Source organism: Propithecus coquereli, unplaced genomic scaffold (genome assembly GCF_000956105.1).
Source record: "Propithecus coquereli isolate 6110/MARCELLA unplaced genomic scaffold, Pcoq_1.0 Scaffold193, whole genome shotgun sequence".
Taxonomy (NCBI): Eukaryota; Metazoa; Chordata; class Mammalia; order Primates; family Indriidae; genus Propithecus; species Propithecus coquereli.
In genome coordinates this window covers 3,065,381-3,066,643 of record NW_012144190.1, presented here as the reverse complement: position 1 = coordinate 3,066,643, position 1,263 = coordinate 3,065,381, and the positions used below count along the sequence as shown (strand labels likewise).

At 61.2% G+C, this 1,263-nt stretch overlaps 1 protein-coding gene across 1 annotated transcript in view; it reads left to right on the top strand.

Moving 5' to 3' along the window:
• The first annotated feature begins 156 nt into the window (after positions 1–156).
• Positions 157–1,263, top strand: part of DHDH (dihydrodiol dehydrogenase (dimeric)) — a 7,033-nt gene continuing 5,926 nt past the window's right edge. The window contains exons 1-2 of the mRNA XM_012643077.1: positions 157–300; positions 751–862. Coding sequence (XP_012498531.1) covers positions 211–300; positions 751–862 — 202 coding nt within the window. The 5' untranslated portion in view covers positions 157–210. The remainder of the gene's footprint in view (positions 301–750; positions 863–1,263) is intronic.

Here is a 1,263-nt window from a genome sequence, read left to right as displayed (position 1 = left end):
ACTGAACACGTGCTCCCCCGGGAGGGGCATCTTAGCGGTGCGCTCTTCCAATGGGGACGCTAGGACCAAATGACGTCATCCATCCCTGTGGGACCGGAGGCCAATGAGAGGCGGCGTAGAAGCAGAGGGTGCGGACCCGGTGGGCGGAGTGTCAGGTCTTTAATTGGCAGCCGGCAGACCGCGAAGCTTTGGGGACTCCCGGTGGCGGCCATGGCGCTCTGCTGGGGCATCGTGTCAGCCGGCCTCATCTCCAGCGACTTTACGGCCGTGCTGCGGACGCTGCCCCGCTCCGAGCACCAGGTCCGCCCTCCCTCCGCAGTCCTGGGGGAGGCGGGGGAGGGGGGTGGTCGGGACTCCTGTGTCTGACCGAGGGGAGGGAGTTTAGGGTCCCGGACTTCTGGGTCCCCAAGGCAGCGAAACAACACCCGTTTCCTCCTTATTCCTTCTCCACCTCTGTCCTCTAAACCCAAGTTCCTAGAGGTTTGGGAGTGTCTTGATGTGAGCTACTGTGAAGAGAAGTAATTTAGGTATAAGGGGATTTAATAATAATTGCTGTCCCCAGATCGCTCTTTCCCAGGGCCCAAGTGTCTAGCCCCTGTCACCTTTTCCCCCAGGGCCACATCTCCCCCTCTGCCCTCCTGGAGGATGTAATCTCTCCCTACCCCCGAGCCTCCGCTCGAGCCTCCCTCCCATCCACCTGTCTCCCACGCCTACCCCGGGCCCTCAAGTGTGACCCTGGCGCCCCTCCAGGTGGTGGCGGTGGCGGCCCGCGACCTGAGCCGGGCGAAGGAGTTTGCACGGAAATACGACATCCCCAAGGCCTACGGCTCCTATGAAGAGCTGGCCAAGGACCCCAACGTGGGTGAGTGGTGAGTGGCGAGGGCGGTGGGGGTGCTGCCTCGCAAGCCCAGGCGCTGCCTCCTGGCGGCCCCAGGAGAGGTGCAAAGCTCCGTGGGAAGGGCCAATCCCTTTGGGCTTCTGGAAAGACCTTGAGCTGGGAGGCGCAGCTTTGGCAGCCGTCTTGGTCTGGACTGGCTGTCTAGGATGTGTTAAATTGAGCCTCCACCGTAAAGGTGAGGCTTACCTTTTTTTTTTTTTTGAGACAGAGTCTGGCTTTGTTGCCCGGACTAGAGTGAATGCCGTGGCGTCAGCCTAGCTCACAGCAACCTCAAACTCCTGGGCTCAAGCGATCCTCCTCCTGCCTCAGCCTCCCGAGTAGCTGGGACTACAGGCATGCGCCACCATGCCCGGCTAATTTTTTCT